The sequence below is a fragment of the Rhagoletis pomonella genome, unplaced genomic scaffold, assembly GCF_013731165.1.
Source record: "Rhagoletis pomonella isolate Grant_MI unplaced genomic scaffold, Rhpom_1.0 Rhpom_scaffold_00009, whole genome shotgun sequence".
NCBI lineage: Eukaryota > Metazoa > Arthropoda > Insecta > Diptera > Tephritidae > Rhagoletis > Rhagoletis pomonella.
The window spans coordinates 1,703,458-1,722,353 of NW_023458563.1; the positions used below are offsets into that span (position 1 = coordinate 1,703,458).

At 35.8% G+C, this 18,896-nt stretch overlaps 1 protein-coding gene across 13 annotated transcripts in view; it reads right to left on the reverse strand.

Moving 5' to 3' along the window:
• The window catches only part of LOC118745543 (transcriptional activator protein Pur-beta-A-like), a 180,909-nt gene that overhangs the window by 85,324 nt on the left and 76,689 nt on the right, over positions 1 to 18,896 (reverse strand). For 5 of the 13 annotated variants that reach the window (XM_036478994.1, XM_036478993.1, XM_036478995.1 and 2 more), the window contains one exon: positions 13,690 to 14,931. The exons of 6 other annotated variants lie outside the window; for them this stretch is intronic. In XM_036478994.1, the coding sequence (XP_036334887.1) occupies positions 13,808 to 14,931 (1,124 nt within the window). In that variant the 3' untranslated portion in view covers positions 13,690 to 13,807. Of the gene's footprint in view, positions 1 to 13,684; positions 14,932 to 15,024; positions 15,266 to 18,896 lie in introns of those variants that run through there. 2 more of the 13 variants (XM_036478998.1, XM_036478991.1) reach the window with 2 other exon arrangements.

Genomic DNA, 18,896 nt, shown 5'->3' on the forward strand with positions numbered 1-18,896 from the left:
ATAGCATGTATTTAGGCGCCTGGTGTTAGCAGACGCGCCTAAACATATAGTATTATTAAAAGCCTACTTTATGGAGATTGGATTCGGGGTAGTTTCGAAAATTGACTGCCTAATACATAGCCCATAGCCTTTGCCGTGCTTCTTAAGTTAAATGTTTTATATTTTTTAAGAGTAGATATCTTACTCATTTATGGGTCGATTATAGATAGCAACGCAACCACGGTTCGGTTGCCAGCTGGCAACGCAACTGGAAAGTATATTTGTATCATGGTGAAACAAATACAGAAGGTGGCGCTGATTGTGATACCGCTAACTCTCTCTTGAAAATGTTGACAGAAGTGTAACGTCATAGCAGATTTTGTGTATTGGCTGTGTAATATACATATACATATATAAAACATATACATACCGATAGATCTCTCTCAGCTCTCTCCACCGACAAATCTGCGATGACGTCATATTCACGTTACTTCCCAAATTTCACATCAATCAGCGCGATCTTGTATTATATCAGTCTTGAATTTGTATTACGGATAGGAACTATAGTCAGTTGCTATAAAGTTATCGATAATCGAAATTTTACAGTTCGGCAACCAGTAAGTGGTTGTAAACAAGCTGTGATAGAAAAATTAAATTATTAAAATAAAAATCAGCAATAATGCTAAATTCATACCATCACTTGTGCACGAGATTATTTGAAAAGTGCACGAACGCGGCCTCAATCAGGCCCTTTAGACCTATCGCCTTCACCATAAGCAAAAGTTAATTCTTTCAAGGTTATTCTTTTATTATACTTTTGTGTTCAGATTCAAAGATTGCGATTCTGACCTCCATGTCACTAAAAGTTGCCTAGCCTAAATTTTAGTACTTTATGCGGCCGCAAGCGGCGCTGTGCAGCAACAGCAGCTGTCAAAATTTGTTTCCATCTCAATGGTGATAAATAATGGAAATATATACTACGTTTAAACGTTAGCTATTTGCGAATAAAAATAATTGGCAAATACCTAACTCACTGTTTATGTGGCAGTGAAAACTTCTTTTTCAATATTGCCTGATTATTAAAAGGCAATAACATGACCATCAAAACAGAAAATATAACTAAACACTCCTGCGTCTCGTTTAAAAAAAAAAGCAATGAGATGAGAAACAAACCCTAAGAATGGCAATGCCTTATTTGCAAATGAAATCACTAACCAATACTGTTTGCAATTTTTTAAACTACCACTGAGGCTACACTACTCATTCCATCATTCATTGATGTGGATATCAGTAGAAAGGTATTAAAACCAGCTATCTAACGTTGTCTTTTGTGTTTATGAATTATAAATATGTCATAACGTCTTACGCCTGAAAACTAAACATCGGGCTGCTGAAAATATAGATTTCGGGCATTTTCTCAAAAACTGGTCACTTGATTTCATTCTATATCTGGGAAAACTCTTGGTGTGGACATATTGCGATTCAAATTACAAAAGTCGCTCCAAATAGCGACAAATGGTTAAAAATTACAATATTTGTCTAATTTTGTTACTTTAAGTTATCAACATAACATACCCAATTCTCCGCAAAAAACTGTCTAATCCCCGATTGCTACCTAAACCGAAATTCCCTGCAAATCAGGGGAATTTCCCGCGAGTTGACTTCCCTACACGCTATACATAGTTTGTAGGTTGTGTATGTCGACTGGCGTGCTTTGCTGAACTCGGCCAAGTTCGCCTAAGCGGTTACAGCGCCAAATAAGTAGAAGAAGAAGAAGAACAAGAAGTATGTCGCTTTCTCATTTTTATAGAAATCTTTTTATTTTTGCTGGTTTCTTTGTTTTCATATAAATAAGTATATATTCTTCATATACATAAGCATACTGTCGTTTAAAGTACAAAACCGCATATCAACAAAATACAAAACCGCGTATCAAGATAATGCAAAACCGCGTATGTGAGGTTGCATAAATTATTTTCGGTAATTATCAATGTGAGCTTTAAACCCCCAAAATTTGTCAAAATTTTGGAAAGGGGGTACCATTAGACGCGTCTGGACCCCAATAAAATAATCCGAAAGCGGAAATTAACTTTTTTTACCCGATCAAAAGTTATTAACAAAAAACTTTTCCACAATAGCACTTTTTTTATTCACTTACTACACTCACACAAAATGCCCATATTTCACTATACATACAACAACAATACTTCATTTTAGTCATATATGTCAAAATAATGCTAAATATATCACTAAAAACTTATATATTTTATTAATTAAAATGTAAACAATTTGGGTATGCACAACACAAAATTCACCTGCTGATGTTCGGTATTGCCACTCAATCTGAATGGAATAAATATTGAATATGTTTACACGGAGTACAGACTGTTATGTGGGATAATTAATTGTGGAAATAACTAAACAGTTAAAAATTCTCATTATATATCGAAGTATCGATAGGATATCGCGCGATTTTTTATTACAAATTTTCGCCTGCGTCGCTTTTTTCAATAAAAATCGATACTTCGATATATAATGAAAATTTTTAATAAAAAATCGCGCGATATCCTATAGAATTCCAAATTCTGAAACAAGGTTGCATTGCATTATAAACCAAATTCTTAAAGGCACGCGGAAATAGTTGGTAGGTGTAGACGTTGGGTAATTGTATTAATTCGGAGTGCTAGAAAGTGGCAATACCGCACATCAGCAGGCGAATTTTGCTTTGCGCACGCCAAAATTGTTTACATTATAATAAATAAAATATATAAGTTTTTAGTGATATATTTAGCGATATTTTGACATATGTGGCTAAAATCGAGTATTGTTGTTGTATGTATGGTGAAATATGGGCGATTTGTGCGTTTGTGTGTGTGTATTAAGTGAATAAAAAAGGTGCTATTGTGAAAAAGTTGTTTCTTAATAACTTTTGATCGGGTACTGGGTACTGGGGTCCAGACGCGTCTAATGGTACCCCTTTCCGAAATTTTGATCAATTTTAGGGGTTGAAAGCCCACCTAGATAACTACCTTATTTTCTATTTATTTATTTATTTGGTCTACAGAAAAATGTTTTCTTACAGACAAATGAGAATAAAACATTTAGATATTTAAATATGTGTGATATATTACAGAGTAGACTAATTATACATATAGATTTTTAATAATAAAAATAATAATAATAATAATAAAAATATAAAATAGCAGGTTTGGTAGCTGGCGAGGCCTAGTCTCAAGTCTACTTTTGTGTGCGGCGGGCGGACAGCTCAAGTTTCCACTCCGCGCTATGGACAAGCTGTTGACCATGGTCGAAAAAGCCGAGTTTCCGATCCATGTTCCCGAAGTCATTACTTTGTATGTGTGGCAGGCGGAAATCTCTAGTTTCCGCTCCGTCCTGTGGACAAGCTGTTGATCAAGGTCGGAAAGAACGAGTTTCCGATCCATGTTCCCGAAGTCATTACTATAAATGTGTGGCAGGTGGAAAGCTCTAGTTTCCACTCCGCGCTGTGGACAAGCCCGAGTTTTCGATCCATGCTCGTATTGTCTTACGCGGTCGCGAAAATATACGAAGCAGATTACAATTGTGCCAAGCAGTCATAAATATTGTGTAATTTATAGTTCCCGGTTAAAGATATTAATTTATTTAGTTACAAAAAAGCGATTCAGATATGCCGAAGCAATCATAATGTTTGTTAAAATCTTGGCATAAACACCGTAAAGCATCATGCATTTCAAAGTTTAATTTACAAATGCTCAACACAACCGTGGCGCAGTCGGGAAAGTGTGCGAGACAACCACGTTTACCTCATAAACTGAACAGAAATACAGTTCACCAGCTGAACGAATAAGGTGCAATGTAAGGGTTTACTTGTTATTTATTCAAAACCTCAAGTAAGGTTTTCTTAATGGCAAAAAGTGAGTCGGAGGTGTCAAAATAATCGTAATGCTTATTAAAGTCCAGGCATAGGCAATGAAAAGCATCATGAATTTCAAAATTTGTTCCACAAATCAGGGTTCGTATTTGCACATACATGCCCAGCACATCCTAACATTTTACGCTCACACACGTGTGCTGTGCATATAAAAAATTAAAAACTTGCTCACATCACATGTGTGTGCCGTTTGGTAAAAAGCACGGGCACATGTGTGTACTGTATTTTTATTAATATAAAGCACACGCACATGTATGTGCTTTGCGTATAGAAACTTATATACTTCGAATTTTAACTCAAATCTTAAAATAATTTTTTAATATGTTTTCTGTCATATAAAAAACAAACAACATCTCACTTTTTATTGAATTGTCTTTCAAAAAATAACGTTTAATAAAACAATTATTTTAAAAATATATTATGTGCATGTGCATGGGCTGAAATTTGTACAAAAATCGTCTCACACACATGTGCATGTGCTTAATAAGAAACAGAACACACTTTTCTGTGAGCAGAGTTTGTTTTCCACTTATGCACACACATGTGTATGAGCAGTGAGTGCAAGTTGAATGTGTTTCTGGCGTGTGTGTGAGCAGAGCATGTGTGTGCAAATACGAACCCTGCTACAAATAGTTAGCTTAATGGGCCTGTAATGTCTAGAAGGTCTAGAAGGAATAAAAAACGTGATCTGGTTCAGTAGAAAGGGACTATTGACCAACCCGTTCAAGATCTTAATCATGAACAAGACCCCGCGCATCTCTCTACGGCTGTGAAGCGTTGGCAAATTTATGAGTTTCAAGCGGCCGACCCGTATTCTAAGATCGGCCTGACTAGGGAGGTGAAGAGAGCTTTCGTGACATAAGGATCTCTGAATTCTTTAGCCCAACGTTTGATGAAACACAAGAGTTTACATCGGACTGGAATTCAAGCTTAGGGTGCATGGTTATGCCTATATCGATGAAATTAGTTACCTGATCAACACTATGTTCACAAATCGGTAGTTATATGATTGAAAGGGTCTTCTAGAGAAACACATAAATTTACACTTTTTCAAGTTAAGCGACATACAATTTACTTCGCACCATTTAGACACATTACTAAGGTCCGCCTGTAATTGTTTCCTGTCTCCTGGAGCACCAATGATCTTAAATAACTTAACGTCGTCTGCGTACATTGAGCAATTCGAATACTTCAAAATATTTGGAAGATCGTTGATGAATAAACGAAATAGAAGGGGGCCAAGGCTACCTTGAGGTACACCTGATGTCATATGAATTACCCGAGATGAACATTTTTTAAAGATAACCCGAAACAGAGGGTACTAATGAAATAAGAAGAAAGCCAGCGCAGCAGGATTGGTGGGAAAACAATTTTATCAAGTTTGTATATTAGAGTTGAATGGGATACTTTATCAAATGCCTTGCTGAAATCCGTGTAAATGACGGAATGAATTCAAGAAGGTTTGATACAGTTGATTTGCCTTTACATAAGCCGTGTTGTGATACATCGATAACAGGCGTTATGGAATGGGATAGTTCTTCCGTAACGATCTCTTCAAATACTTAAGGAATGGCACACAGCTTAGCGACTCCCCTATGATTCGCAATATTCGACCTGCTTCCATTTTTATACAGCGGCAGGATATACGACTCCTTCCACAAAGAGGGGAAAACTCCTTGCTTTAGAGAAGCATTGGAGATGTTTGTTAATGGCTTATATAGATAATCTGCACAACTTATTAGGACACAGGAGGGAATACCATCCGGACCGCTTAGAAAAGAATTTTTTAAACTATTCAAATGAAGGAGAACATTGCGGGTGTAATTATAGTTCGATTTGGATAATTTTTATCGAATTTCTTTTCCGTACTATGGTTATTAAGTGAACTGAGTTTGGTAGAAATTGATAAATCGGTTACCGAGATACACATATGTGGTCATAAGGGCACCACGCCCACTATACACATTTTTTTAATAATTTAATTTTCTGCTAAGTGGTTGTTGCAATCATTGATTTTAACGAATTAGCACTAATAATTACTGATTTATCGTAGTTTTCTTGTTTCTGTAAATTACCGTTATATAGTAGGTGGGCGTGGTCATTTCCCGATTTAAAATATTTTCAACAGATTTCTTAGCTAGACCCTAGGCAAGACTCGTAACGAGTTTGGTAAGGATTGGTGTAGCGGCAACTGAGATACAGCACTTCATCATAAGTGGGAGGTGTTACGCCCATTTTTCAAAAAATTCAAAATAATATTAATCTTTACCAAGATTATACTTCACATATTAATTTTCAACAATTTGCATCCAATATTTACTGAAATATCGTAGTTCTTGCATTTTTCGAAAACACCTTTATATACCAACCTACCTTGGATAAAGGGAAACCTATATACCAAATTTCGTTGAGATATCTTATTTTTGCTCGAGTTATATTTTACACGGGCGGACGGACGGACAGACGGACATGGCTTAATCGACATCTCTATTCATTCTGAACATTTATGTATACATTTTCTATATCTATTTCAATTCGTTTTGGCTGTTACAAACAACCGTTATGTGAACAAAGTTATAATACCCTTGTGCACAAGTGCGCTCGGGTATAAAAAGGCGAGTGTAGCACCGTACTCGTGATGGAAGTGAAACTTCTTTAAAAACTCATGAATGATATGAATACAGTTGCTTATTGTATCTAATGTTAGTACCAAGTTTCTACGTTTTTATCGTTTTTTACATTTAATCTTTTTTTTTTTAATTTTTATATATATTTTCTTTTTTTATACGAATGATATGATCATGGAATTTAATTCAGTGTTAAATATTTGAATAAATCATTCAGATTTAGAAAGCGTTTTTAGAAATTTATTTAAAAAAAAAAAAAACGTTTACACCCTAATTCAAAAAAATAAAGAAGACTTTAACTGCTTTATAAATAGAAAATTTGTATGAGAATGTCACTTTATAAAGCTCTTTAAATCTATTTTATTTTTTATGAATAGGGCCGTTAGATTTTTTTTGGATTTTCGTTGATTTTTAATTGGCTATCCCAAAATAATTGGTATCAAATAAAACACCTCTTTGGGGTAAATATTTGGAGTGACGAAAGCTGAACTAGAAACACAAAATTTATTATATCAATTTCGTGACGAAAATTATACGCGTTTTTAACTGCCCTGGAAACTGACGCAAAATAGTTTTATTCATTCGGAACGTTGCAAAGTTCTGTCTACTCTCAATCAAAACATTAGCAACGATTCGTATGAATAAAACTTTTTGCGTCAGTTTCCAGGGCAGTTAAAAAAAATGCGTATAAATTTCGTCACGGAATTGATATCATAAATTTTGTGTTTATAGTTCAGCTTTCGTTACTCCAAATATTTACCTCAAGAAGGTGTTTCATTTAATTCATATACTAGTCGCAATGTTATAACGTTTCTGTACCCTGTCTAAGATGCGTTAATAAATTTAAAAAAATAAAGGTAAGAACTTGCACTATCTAAATAATTTAAATTTTTTTAACATTATTTATGTATTTTTTCCAAAAAAGGTTATTTTATAAAAAAATTATGATTTTTTTTTTTGTACGTATATCAACTGAAATACAAATTAATTGTCTTTATTTTGACATCATTAAATAGGTTTGTAGTTTAGAAAGTATTAATATTTTAAAATATCGAAAAATTTTATTTTAACCTCTTATATCTTCTTTACTTCTAAATAGCGTCAAATAATATTTATATAATTGAAATCAGCATAAAAGTACTATCGATCTGCATTTTTAGTTTTTCCATAGTAGTCCGGTCAAATTAGACCAAAAATAGTGAATAGTGAAGTTACAAAAATTCCACATAGCTGAAAATTCGTAGGATTGTTCAAAACACCATCATAAATGAAATCTAGAAAGTCCTCATCGATCCGATACCTGAAAAAAAAGTTACTCGGGGTCATAGGTCACAAAAACGGGCTTTTCGCGATTTTCAGCAAAACGGTAAGTTTATCATAAAATTAGTTTTGACAAAAATTGTATATCGGATAATTATTTATAAAAAATGTCTAAATACTTTTTGTCCTAAGAGCCTGCGTTTTTGAAATATAACGATTCAAAAAGTTGGAAGAGTTGTGATCGGCATAATATGCACACGTTTCCACGCCACCTTTGTTGTACTTATACATACTAAAATCGCCTAGTTGTGGAAATTCAACATTTTTTCATATATTTTTAAATTTTGTTTATAACCAATATTGACTACTTTATGCTAATGACGATTTTGAGGTCCACCACCAAAATTTATAGCGAATTTATAGGAAAACTTAAAACCAAATTTCTGTGACACATACCCGTACAGCGGAAGGACGGTATGTAGTCCAGCTGCCTTTCCATAGAAGTGTAGACTTTGGTGATTCGTACACAGCTGCCTTGCAGCAGTTTCTTAGCATTGAGCGGAGACTGGACTGGCATGGGATGCGCTCTTACCGGAAGACTTGTTAGAGGAATGGCTCCGCTTTCGAGCCAGCTGGCATGCCCTCAATCGTATACGAGTACCACGTTGGTTAGGCCTCTCATCACGTAACTGCGTTGAGATACATGGGTTTGCAGACGCCAGTACGCGCGCATATGCAGCAGTGATTTATATCAAGACAACTACATCGGAGGGCCACGACAATGTCTCCATTTTCAGTTTCACTGTTACGCGGAGACCTTCGACAATATGCGTACTGCTTTGGGTCAGATTCCGAAAACCGTTCGTCTCTAACCGGGTACGGCGCATCCAAGAACTGACTGATCCGTCGAGGTGGTTTTACGTGCGGTCCGGTCAGAATCCAGCGGACTGCGCCAGCCGTGGCATGATGACCTGGGAATTAGAGCGACATGACCTTTGGTGGTTGGTCCCCTCTTTCCTTCGTCATGTTCCCGATTCCGAGGCGACCTTAACAGCACCGACAGCGGAAGAGGAGGCACAAGGCAAAAGAAAGGGCGACGACTGTGCTGACGGCCATATCCCAGCCGCCTCAACTCACAACTCGCCGTGTTGATGGACAAACTATCCTGTTAACAGAACGATTCAGCTCCCTTCAGCGGTTACTGCGAACGGTGGCACTTCTCCGCCGATGGCTCCCGCGCTACCGACCTTGCGTACCCCGTCCGATCGGGGCCAGAGAAATCGAAGAAGCGCTACAAAAACTTCTCAGTTTGGAGCAAAGTAATTTTTTCTGGAAAGGCATTAATCATATCAAACATCATTCTAGGGTACCTATGGGAAGTTCGCTAAGCCCCTTGAACCCCTACCTGGATGATCAAGGTATTATGCGAGTAGGCGGTCGGATTGGACGGGCCCTCCTCCCCCATGACTCGAAGTTCCCGATAATTCGGAAAAAAGTTAGTGCCCTTGTGCATCTACTGATAAGCCATGCCCGTGAAACTACTCTTAACGGTGGGGTGCAGCTAATGCTTCAGACCTTACGGAGTCGTTACTAGATCCTGCACGCCCGGCAGGCTGTGCGTAGTTATTTGCATCGCTGTGTTGTATTCCGTCGACATCGGGGTGTTGCCCTGACGCAGCAAATGGCAGCTTTACACGGGCAGCGTGTCCAAGCTGCACGCCCGTTCCTAAAGGCTGGAGTGGACTACTGTGGTCTGTTCACCCTTCGCATAGGAACCAAACGATCACGCGCTACGACGAAGGCGTATCTGGCGATATTCGTGTGTATGACTGCAAAGGCCTTTCATATAGAGGTGGTGGAGGATTTAACATCGTAAGCATTCTTGGATGCTTTCACTCGGTTTGTGGGTCGGCGTGGTCCATGCCAGGACTTATTTAGCGACAATGGTACCGCATTTGTGGGTGCGAACCGCATCTTGCAGGAAGATCTTGTTGCATGGCATGCCGAACAAAATCAACAGGCCCTAGCTCATATGGAAAAAACCTGGCATTTCATCACACCAAATGCTCCCCACCAAGGGGGCTTGTGGGAAGCTGCGGTAAAGTCAGCCAAACGCCACTTAGCTAAAGCGGTCGGAACTCAAAGCCTATGGCCTAGCCAGTTGCATACGTTAGCAGTAAGGATTGAAGCTTGCCTTAACTCTCGCCCTGTACTCGCGCGATCCAAAGGCTGGTCCGTGTAGGGTTTGTATTTGTGTTATTACCTTTTATTGTACTGTGTTCATTTCAACTTTGTAATTTTGGAAATTTTGGATTTATGTGATTTTTGTGGTTCGTCAATTAAACAGAAAATTTTCATTATTATTCAAACTTTTCTCGAATTGCTAACAACATAAAAATTTATTAAGTTTTGTCAACTTTTAATAAAAATATTTTAAAAAATTTCTTTGGAATCAACTACATTTTTGGCGATCCTGCCAGGAGCACCTCATGCCATTATACGTTTACGTATATCTTTGCGAACCACAATTGTGCCTGTGCTGAAAACATCACGAGAGGCCTGCGCGCCATGCAAGTCTTCAGTTTTGGCAAATTCCCGGAACTACAATAGAGGTTGCTTCATCCAGTGTCCAAGTTAGCGTAGCATGCAGGGATTGCAAACGCCACTACAATCAGCATCAATTAAAACTAACAGCGTCAGCATTAGCATCTGCTTCAGCTTCAGCTAGTCGCAGAAGCTGTTTCAACTACAACCACAACATTTACTTCATAACAGAGGAGATCTAACGATTCAAGTTCACCACTTAAGAAGCGGCGATATCTTTCCTACTCATCAACGCCAACACTAACTCCAATAACAACTACTGCGTACAACAACAGACAGCGACAGCGTTAGTAGCAGCAGGAAAATCAACGTGAACATCAGCAGTGTCACGTACCAGAGTCAGTGCCAGTAGTAGCAACGGAAGTAGCAGTAGCAGCAACACAAAAACGCTCAACAAATGAAGAACATAAGCTTTAGACGCAGTTGATAACTCCGCCGATAATAGTAGTCATAACAACCAGTACTAGCAGCAGTGTAAATATCAACTATACAAAAGCAAAGCTCCTACCACTGGCAACAACAAGAACGGTAAGAAGCAATAGCAACGACAACGCAGCAACAATCACGTTGACTGTGCTGTCAATATCAGCAGTTGCAGAGCACAGTGAGCTGTTTCTTTTTATGTAATATTTTTGATAAATATATTTTTATATTTATTATTATATATATTTTAATTTTTAATTGTAAACACTCTTTATAGAGATTTTTTTGTGCGAAGTTATCATAATAGGGGTATTCTCCAAATCTTGCAGAGCCATTGCATGTTGCACGGATTGCAAGGATTGCATAATTTGCAAACATACAACAACAAAATATATGGGAAACAACATTTCCTATAGATGCAAAATATGCAACGTCTAAACCCATGTATATATTTTGCAGGAAAGCGTAGCAAGGTAAATGCGACTCTGTGCCAGCTGTTTATTGTTATTCATTTTATGGTGATTTTGCAGCGAAAGGTAGATATTTATTAATTTTCTTTTATTTTAGGAATAATATAGCTTTATTTCTCAATTTCAGATTAAAATGGATCAAGATGGTGCACCCCCAACAAAAGGGCAAGACAGGAACCGAACCATAAATGGACTGAGCGAGAGGTGTTGCTTATAATTGATTTCCTCCACCAGGAGGAAGATTTTGAGGTATGTTCTGATTAATCTTTATAAAAATGTATTATTTACATAGATTAATTGTTGCTTTTATTCTCACAGGCTCCATCGGCTAAGTTTTTTTACAAACGTTTTCTGGAGAAAACGCAGTTAAATGTTACTTGGGAATTAGTACGGTGGAAGGTGCGGCACTTGAAATCTCTTTACAACAAGGCCAACGATTGGCTGTCGGGTACTGGTGCAGGACTATTGCATAAAAGTGATGGCGTAACGATAGAAGGTAAGTAGATGTTATTATAAAGTGTGACTTCGGGACTATACAAAATACAAAACGTCACTTTCATTTCTAAACCGCACCAGATGAAAAGATATAACCGCGGATACATGTACATACATTTTTGCCTTTACAATCTACTGTGGTATTGAAGTAAAAGAGAGTGATGTTTTTATTCTTAAAGCTTCTAAGTCTCCCAAGCTATTATATTTAAAATGTGAATTAGAAATACTTATGTATTTGTTTTCAGAAAAATTGGCTAAAACGTGCCCACATTTCGATAGGCTAAAGGAAGTGTTTGGTAAGAGGTTCGCAAACATTCAGCCACTTCTAGTGTCCACGGATGTGTCAAGTCCAAGTCCACCACAGCATTCTCCTGCCAGTCCAACTATTGTATCTCCAAGTAGTCCTGAGCTAGTGAACGAAACTGCTGTTGACAATTCAAGTGCCGCACCAGCTACAGCACCAGCTTCTTCCTCCTCGTCTAGCTTTCCTAGGGAAGTGGCACCCCGTACTGCTCCCAAACCGTCCATTAGCCAACTAGCAGCCGTACAAAAAGAAAAAATTGCTTTTGAAAAAAACAAAATGGAATTCGAGCGGGCAAAGTTTGAGAAGGAAAGTGAAATACAAGAAAAGAAAGTTTCAGTAGAAGAAAAAAGACTCGATATTGAAATGAAAAAACTAGAAAGTGAAGACAAGTGGAAAGAGAAAGAGTTAGAATTGAAAAAACTAGAAATAGAAATGAAAGAGAGAATTTCCAGATACGAAATTGATAAGAAGTACAAATAGTTTTCTTTTTTACTTATAAAAAAAAATACACTTGTGGTCAGCTGACTAATGTGTATATTTTTTTTATAAAAGTTTAGCACTTTACCTAACTAGTGCCACGTAATCAGCCAAAAAAAATTATTAAAAATCAACGCGATTTTCTAGCGTCTGGAAATTTGCACTTTAATCTACTAAAATTTAATGAACTACCAAACTGTATACCCAAAATTTTTCTTAAATATCTTAATAAAAAGTTTAAGATTTTCCTGTGCAAATGTTAAAGTTTGTTGAATTTTCATAATTTTGGTACGAAGTTTGAAATTTGGATTTACGTGGCGCTAGTTAGGTAAAGTGCCAAACTTTAAAAAAAAAATATAAACATTAAATAAACAAAAGAAAAATAGTCAAAACTAGTCAAAATATCACTTGACTTAATCAGCTGACCACAAGGGTATATAAAACGACAGAAGTACAAATGAAATAAGAAAAACAAGTTAAAAAATGCGAACTTGATAAGTGCATATAAAGTTCTTTTATTTATAAATATAAAAGTTATGTATGTTCAGCTGCAAACAAGATAATAGTAACAAAAATTAAAATGATGCTGTTGGCAACTTATGTTTATTTATTTATCGTTAATAATTTTCATTTACATAAAACATGGGTCGATATATATATATATCAGAAACAAAATAAATAAAACTTTCAAAGGTTTCACAAAGTTTACAAAAACTAGTTAAACTTACAAAAATTCAAAATTTCACCCTCCACGAAAATAATTGTAAAAAATCAACGGTCATTTTTATCGACTTGAAACTTACACTTTATTATTCTAATTTGAATTGGCTACAAGGCTGCTTACTCAAACTGTTTCTAGGAAATCTAACTAAAAAAATTTTAATTTTGATTAATATTTTTTTAAGTTTAATTAGTTTTTGTGAACTTTGTGCAAGCTTTGAGACTTTTATTTATGTTGTTTCTGATATGGATCGACCCATGTTTTATGTAAATGAAGATTATTAACAATAAATAAATAAAAATAAGTTGCCAACAGCGTCATTTTGATTTTTGTTGCTATTAAATTACTTTAATTAAATTAAATTAAATTATATTAATGAAATTAAATTAATTAAACGAATAAACACTTTCTATTATTAAATAAAAAATTGTTTGTTTAATAAATATTTTACATCCTTTTAGGAACGAACCAATCTTAAGGTAGGTTCATAAGAAATGATAAATTTTTAGTATTTTATTAATCGCCTAGCATTAATGCACACGAATAGCTGCGTTTGGATTCTGCTTGACTACTATTTTGACCAATTTCATTCATAGTAAGCTCATCCAGTTCCTCGTCATCTTCAAGTACGTTATACATATAATCTACATCATGAGATGGGGTTCGTAGTATGTTATGCAATATGCAGCAAACAAGGAACCAAGTTGAACAAAAATTATGACTCTTCTCATCTTGAATGCGAACTCGCAGCTCTTTCAGGCTTCCAAAACGCTCCTTAAGGAGCCCAAAACAATGTTCTATCCTCACGCGAAATCTACTATGGCGTAAGTTAAAGGCCTTGCGTCTGGCGTAATCCAACTGTTGGGAGTTTGATCGATATGGGGTAATGATGGTTTTTAGTAAGGGATAAGCAGAATCTCCTGCTAACCATTGGTCAAAAGAAAAAAAATTATCTTCTTCAGTACAGAGGGTACTAGTACGAAACATGCGAGCATCGTGAACACTTCCATAATGTCCGACTACAACATGTCGAATCTTCAGTTGATGGTCACATACAACTTGCCCTTTGATAGAGTATATCCGACTTTTAGAAAAATAAGTTGTATGGTTTTTCACTGGTGCTTCGGCAAGTTTCAGTTCAGTACCGTCGATGTATCCTATACAATGTGGCATCTCATTATACGTGTTTTTCACTATTTCTTGCCTTTCAGCAGCATCCGGCCAGTAAATATATTTGGACTTGAGTTCCAAGAAAGCTTGAAAGACTCTCTTTGTTATTTTGTAAATAGTTTCACCATCACCAACTCCAAACACTGAAGCTATTTTCCTAATAGCCGCATTTTCGCCAGATGAGCCTAAACGAAATAAAACTATGGCCAGTTGATGATCCACCGAATATTGTCTAACAGAGTGCGATTTGTTAAATTCGATATTGTTTCTAATCAAAGACAGTATAAATGTAAATTGGTCTCTCGTAACTCTAAGCATCTGCTGAAAACGGTATTCGTCTAATTGTGGAAGGATAGTGGTTCTCCATTCCAAACTTTTAGGCACTTGTTGAAAACTTCCCCGATAGTTCGATAAAGTGATTATAAGTTCTTCATTCAAATTTTCCATAATCTCCCAGAAACGAGCTTCATCTAGAAATTTTAAATTAGCAATGAAAGCGAATCGATAGGATAATAAAGTTTAATACAGTAAATATACATATACAAATGTAGGTAAATAACTACCATCCTGAAGCAGAATGTCGAAAGCAGCTTGTTCAATCAGAAAATTTATAATTTTTTGCTTTTCAGAAGTGCGCGGCATTTTTGTGTTCATTAATTGTTTTGTTTTTTGATAGGTAAAAACAATGTCACATATGTAATCAGCTGTTTGACTTGAATGCAACTACAGTTCTGCAATAGGGGTGCTCTCGTACTCTTGCAAATTTTGAATAGTATTTTTGCATTTCGTGCAATACGTGCTACGTGCAACACTTCGAGAATACCCCTAGTGTTTCGTTCACCCCCACATGATACACACACATCTACATGGACTAATAATTTAAATGACTCGCTTATAGATTTGCAAAACAACTCTTTTCAAGAGGAGTTGGCAAATCCTTGTGCTAGTCAATATAATAATGAGGTATATGCAACCTCAGTGAAGCTTCCGCAATTTTGGACAAGTTGTCCAGAAGCTTGGTTTGTGCATATAGAAATGCAATTTAACATGAAAAACATTACACAAGATACTACAAAATATGAACATACAATCACAGCGCTTCTGCAAGAAGTAATAGTTACAATATTAGATTTCATTCAAAATCCTCCGCATAACAACAAGTTTTCAGAATTAAAGAAAGTCTTAATTGAAAGGCATTCTTTAAGCGAAAATAAGAAATTAGATAAAATTTTGTCAGATTCAGAGATGAGTGATCGTAGACCCTCTGAATTTTATCGGTCGCTCATGTTGCTTGCAGGTTCTAATTTTAGTCAAGATATTTTAAAGAAACTTTGGCTGAGAAAATTGTCAAAAAATCTTAGTGTGATATTAGCTAGTTCAAGTACCAATGATATAAATGAATTGGTGAAACTAGCTGTTAATATTTGGGAAGTGATTAATAAAACCGAAATATCAGCTATGAATAGTTTTCAAAATTTTAAATCACAAGACACAATTATTGAGAATTTAGTTAAAACGACGAATCTTATGTGCGAAAATTTTCAAAAACTTTCCTTTGAATTAAATTCTATTAAGCAACAAATTAATCAAAATTCTAGATATAGATCATATAATAGGAATTGTTTTAGAAGTCCATATAGAGGTAGATCAAAATCTCGTGATAGTCAAAATTGGTTATGTAGATACCATTACAAATTTGGTGATAAGGCTCAGAAATGTCAACAGCCTTGTGCTTTTTCTAAAAACAAAAATTCGTTAAACTAGAGTCATCCGTTGTTGTGGCGGCAAACAATGGAAATTTAGATATTACCACACGTCGCCTATTTATTTCTGATAAAACAAACAAACTAAATTTTTTGATTGATAGTGGAGCAGAAATTTCTATACTTCCGGTAAAAAAATTCCCTCATACAAAACGTTCTTCAGATATAATACTTACTGCAGCCAATGGTTCAACGATTTCAACGTATGGTAAAAAGATTTTAAATATAAATTTAGGTTTAAGACGCGAGTTCCCATTTACGTTTCTCATTGCTGATATTGCGAAACCTATTATTGGTGCAGATTTTCTTTGCAAATACGGTATCTTAATTGACATGAAATGCAAACGTTTAGTTGATCCAGTAACAAGTCTTTCGGTTAATACAATTTCATGTGTTTGTAACATTTTGCTTCCAAAAATTTTCGTAGTAGAGAACAAGTATACAAGATTGTTGAAGGAGTTTCCTTCTTTGATCGCTGAACCAGATTATTCGAAACCGGTTAAACATTCTACGGTTCACAGACATTTTACTGAAGGAAATCTGCCATTCTCTAAGCCAAGGCGCTTGGATCCGATTAAATTTAAAGTAGCCAAAACTGAATTCGATTTTTTACTGGGGACAGGGATTTGTAGACCTTCAAATTCTTGTGTAGCATCTCCACTGCATCTTGTACCTAAAAAAGAACTGAATAACTGGCGTCCTTGGGGTGATTTTTGGAGACTTAATGTTGTGACTGTACCGGACCGTTATCCTTTACCTCATATTCCAGATTTTAACATGAATCTCAGAAATAAGTATATATTTTCGAAATTAGATTTGGTAAGGGCCTACCACCAAATTCCAATGGCAGAAGAGGATATCTATAAAACTGCAATAACGACACCTTTCGGTATGTTTGAATTTATACGAATGCCTTTCGGACTAAGAAATTCAGCGCAAACTTTTCAAAGATTTATTAATGAAGTAGTTAGTGGTTTAGATTTTGTTTTTACATATATTGATGATCTATTGGTTGCAAGTGAAAATGAAGAACAGCATTTTAAAGATCTGCGTATACTTTTCCAACGCCTAACAGAGTACGGGTTAAATATCAAACCAAGTAAATGTACTTTTGGTGTTACAAGTGTTGACTTTTTAGGACATAATATTTCTGGGGCAGGAATTAGTCTGATGAAAAAGTGAAAGCAATTCGTAGTTTTGAACGTCCTAAATCTATTAAACAGGCGCAGAAATCTATAGGCATGGTTAATTATTAACATCGATATGTACCAAAATTAGCTGAGTTTACGGCAGTTATCTACGATTTAATCAATCGAACAACTAAGAAACGTGACAAGTCCTTAATTTGGGATGACACAACAAATAAAACCTTTGAATGTATTAAAGAAAAGTTTGCGTCTACGATATTGTTAAATCATTTTAACAAAGATGCCAAACTCTCTTTAAATGTGGATGCATCTAATACGGCAATTGGTGGTGTCATACATCAAACGTTTGATAACAAATCAGAGCCACTAGCTTTCTTTTCTAAGAAACTTTCTTAATCCGAGGTGAGTACAGTGCATTTGACAGGGAGTTGCTAGATATTTATTTGAACATTAAACATTTTCGCTATCTTTTAGAAGGACGACAATTTACAGTTTTTACGGATGACAAGCCTTTGATATATGCTTTGAGTTCAAAAACCGAACGTAGTCCGAGACAAACTAGACATATGGAATTCATTGCACAATTTACTAATGACATACGATATATTAAAGGACAGGAGAACATTATAGCTGACACATTATCTCGAGCTGTCGAAGTTGATGCAATTAAGGGTACAGAACTGAAGTTTTACAAAATGAACAAGAACAGGACGAGGAACTAAACACATTAAAATCTGGAGACACATCACATAACCTTAAATTAATTTAAATTCCACTTTTAAATTTTGATATTTGGTGTGAAATGACAGGTGAGAATCCTAGGCCATTTGTTCCAAATTGTTTACGCAAGACAGTGTTTAATATGCTACATGGCATTACACATCCTGGTACAAAAGCTACACGTCGTCTAATTATTAAAAAGTACTATTGGCCAAAAATGCACAAAGAAATTAATATTTGGTCAAAAGAATGTATAAATTGTCAAAAATCGAAGGTTAATCGTCACACAAAATCTCCAGTAATTAAAATTCCGATTCCCAAAAGTAGATTTGATCATATTCATTTAGATATTGTTGGACCTCTTCCTGTATCGAAAGGACATCGTTACATTTTTACAATAGTTGACAGGTTCACGCGTTGGCCCGAGGCATATGCATTAAAGGACATTTCAGCGGCAGTGGTTGCAAATAAATTTTTTAGAGAATATGTTTCACGTTTTGGGGTACCGTTAAAAATCACTACAGATCAGGGTACTCAGTTTATGTCAAAATTGTTTTCGGAACTAACAAAATTGCTTGGTAGTCATCACGTTACAACTTCTGCATATCATCCTCAAGGGAATGGTATGGTAGAACGGTTTCACAGGCAGTTAAAAGCTACGATAATGGCTAGAAATGGAATCAACAATTGGTATGATGAGCTGCCGATAATACTTCTTGGTTTACGATCGATGTATAAAGAAAGTATTTCAGCCACATCATCTGAGATGGTTTTTGGGCAAAATTTACGCCTACCCGGTGAACT